Here is a 3,166-nt window from a genome sequence, read left to right as displayed (position 1 = left end):
AAGATGGGGTGGCTGTTTACCCTGGGGTGACTTCATCCCTTCGAAGCCACCACCTTGCCCAAGCCAAGGCCAGCGGCCGTGCCGTGCAGCTGGGCACACAGGGGGGCTGGGCTGGGCGGAGCGGGGCACAGCTCGCTGCTATAAAACCAGCAGCCCCAGCACCGCTCCCCATCCCACTGGCGGAGCCGGAGGAGCTGCGGCGAGATGAGGATGGTGGTGCTGAGCCTGGGGCTGGCCCTGCTCTGCTTGCTCTGTGCCGAGGCTCAGGACCCTGGGGCTGCAGGACTGGACACGACCAAGGTGATCCGCAGCATCCTGGGGAAGGGAAGGTGGGAGTGTGGCCTCTGGTGACCAGGGCGGGGACTGGAGAGGTGTTTTGGTACTGGGGACAGCTGGGGACACCACAGCCACTGCTGGCTCTGCTGTCACACCCCAGTGAGGGCAGTCACCCAGCTCTAGTGTAGGTGCCCAGGAGGGGATGTGGGTGTCCCATGGCCTGAGGGTGTCCTGGCTGTGTCCCCAAGGAGGGGGCAGCCCCTGCCTGCTCCTCAGGACTCAGAGCCTGTCCTTGCTGTCAGATTGCAGGGAAATGGTACATCACTGCTCTGGCCTCTGACTCCGAGAGATACCTCCAAAGGAAGGACGAGCTGAAGATGGCAATGGCTACCATGGAGGTCCTGAGGGAGGGTGACCTGAAGGTCTCCTTTGCAATACCCACGTAAGTGCCAAGTGCTTTTCTCCATGGGCTTCACTGATCAACCTCCTCCCTGGACCTTCACCAGTGGGTCTCCACCTGAGTGCCTGCACCCAGCACCCACCAAAGACCTGGGCAGGGGGTCAGACAGGACCACCAGCTCCATGGTTTAAAACAAGGGCTTGGGTGAGCTGCAGCATGGGGACCCCTTCTTCAGGGCAGGACCAGCCAGGAGGGGTCCCACCTCAGAGGCTGGGACATCTGCTGCTCCTGAAAGGGACACAGCAGGGTGATAAGGGACCCTGAGATTTCCCAGCAGAACCAGCTTCATCCCAGAAGCTCAGAGCATGAGCAAGGGAATGGCTGTGTCACTCCGTGGGATGGTCCTTGGGTGCCAGCACTGTGTCCTGGTCACACCATCCCATCCCTGAACAGCAAGCCCCACATTTGGGGTAGTGACCCTGGAGCCAGCACCCCCAGGGGAGGGGAAGGGAGGTCACTTCACCCCAGCTGGAGCATCCTTCACTGTTTTGCAGCCCAGAGGAATGTAAGAAATTTGAGTCGATCTACAAGCAAACTGGCATCGCGGGTGAATACTACAGCCCTGGTGAGTGGGGGGAGCCCCTGGGATGGGGGTGAAGCCACTGCCCACCACCCCTGTCTGAAGCAGCTGGTTGTCCCGGGGTTCCTGGCCCTCAGGGGTGCCCACCTGCCTCTCCTGGGGTCCTGGGTGGGACATCTCTCTGTAACCAGTTGCCAGCTGCACCCCAGGGCTGGTCCATGCCAGGGCTGGTGTCCCACCAGTGTAGCAGACACCCCCTTGCTCCCTCCCTCTGGAAAGCTGCTCTGGGATAAGACACGTTCAGACCAAGCTTAAACCCTGGGGAAAAGCAAGTTCATTCTCCAAAGGGGCTGTGCATGGATGTTCCCAAGGGATGAAGCAAGAGTGACTTCCCACCCCCAGCCCAAATGTTGGTCTGACACTGGCTGGGCTACTCTGCTCCCTTCAGGGACCACCCTAGACCCTCCTGCATTCATGTCCATGTCCTCTCTGCTCTGCTGCGATCTGCGGGCTCCCCCAGGCTTCCAGAGGAGCTTTAGCAAGAGGGAAAACCAGGAGAGGGAGACACAGACAGATGGGCTGGGTGGACCTGATCCCCCACCATCCTGATTCACCCTCTTACAGCCCTTTTGCAGTGTGGGAGGTCTCAGGGGAAGGTCATTAATTTCTCCTGTTCCTCCATGTCCTTTGGCAGACAGAGGCAACAGAACGGTGCAGGTGGTGGACACCGACGGCAAGACCTACGCTGTGATCTTTGCCTCCAGAGTGAAGGACGGGAAGACCTTGCACATGCTGAGGCTCTACAGTGCGTAGGCAGCGGTGGTCGGATGGGGTGAACAGTTGGGAGGTGTCGGGGTGCTTCCTGAGGGACCAGGAGTCAGAGAACCCCCCCTCACCACTGCCCTCCTGCCCTGGGTGGGGTGCAGGAGTGGGGCTGGGGCTACGCTGTGATCTTTGCCTCCAGAGTGAAGGACGGGAAGACCTTGCACATGCTGAGGCTCTACAGTGCGTAGGCAGCGGTGGTCGGATGGGGTGAACAGTTGGGAGGTGTCGGGGTGCTTCCTGAGGGACCAGGAGTCAGAGAACCCCCCCTCACCACTGCCCTCCTGCCCTGGGTGGGGTGCAGGAGTGGGGCTGGGGCTGCTGCATGTCCCTGTGTGGCAGGGGAAGGGACAGCGAGTGGGGCTGGCAGGGGACACTGGGGCTCAGGCTCCTGCACTGCACTGGGAGTCCATGGCCTTGGGTGAGTGCTTGGTGAAATGAGGTGAAGTTCAGGGGGCTGCTGCAAGCGAGGCAGAAATGGTGGGGATGGGAACCAAGAGAGGAGGCACCGTGCTGGTGCCAGGACCTCCACTTCATCTTGTTCCTGAGTGGGGTGTCTCCTGTTTGTGGCCACCACTGCTCCCCTGGATCTCCACCACTGTCTCCAGCCTTCTCCTAGGGACCATCATCCATCCCATCCTCACCTGGGTGTGCCCACCAGCTGCCCAGGAGATTCAGGGACAGGACATGCCACAGCCTGGAGCTAACTCGTGTCTTTGCCTTTAGGTAGAACCCAGGAGGTGAGCCCCAAAATCACAGCGCTGTTCAAGAAGCTTGCGAGGGAGAAGAGCTTCACCGACGAGATGATCAAGTTTCTGCCCAGCCAGGGTGAGCACTGCTGAGCACCGTGTCGGGCTGGCTCAGTCCATATGGGGAGCAAGGACTGGACAGCAGGGACCAGCTCAGCCCATCACTGCCACCACTTTGTGGTTGGAGCTGGCAGGAGGAAGTGCTCTGGCTTGGCACATCATGGCTTCACCTTGCTCAAGTTCATTGCTGGGTTGTCTATTTTGGGTGTAAAGCAGGACGAGCCAGGCCACAGCCCCAGCCTCAGCCTTTCTCTTTATTTCCACAGAGGAATGTGTCCT

The 3,166-nt window shown here is 60.2% G+C and overlaps 1 protein-coding gene across 1 annotated transcript; it reads left to right on the top strand.

Moving 5' to 3' along the window:
• Nucleotides 1-204: 204 nt before the first annotated feature.
• On the top strand, nt 205-2,906 carry LCN15 (lipocalin 15; the record flags this gene model as incomplete). The annotated part of the gene is made up of 5 exons (XM_010162827.1): nt 205-300; nt 579-718; nt 1,231-1,301; nt 1,951-2,061; nt 2,805-2,906. Coding segments are annotated over exons 1-5 (520 nt in total), but the record flags the coding sequence as incomplete, so codon positions are not given.
• Nucleotides 2,907-3,166: the final 260 nt, after the last annotated feature.

Source organism: Antrostomus carolinensis, unplaced genomic scaffold (genome assembly GCF_000700745.2).
Source record: "Antrostomus carolinensis isolate BGI_N321 unplaced genomic scaffold, ASM70074v2 scaffold38082, whole genome shotgun sequence".
NCBI lineage: Eukaryota > Metazoa > Chordata > Aves > Caprimulgiformes > Caprimulgidae > Antrostomus > Antrostomus carolinensis.
This window is presented reverse-complemented; position numbering and strand designations above follow the sequence as displayed.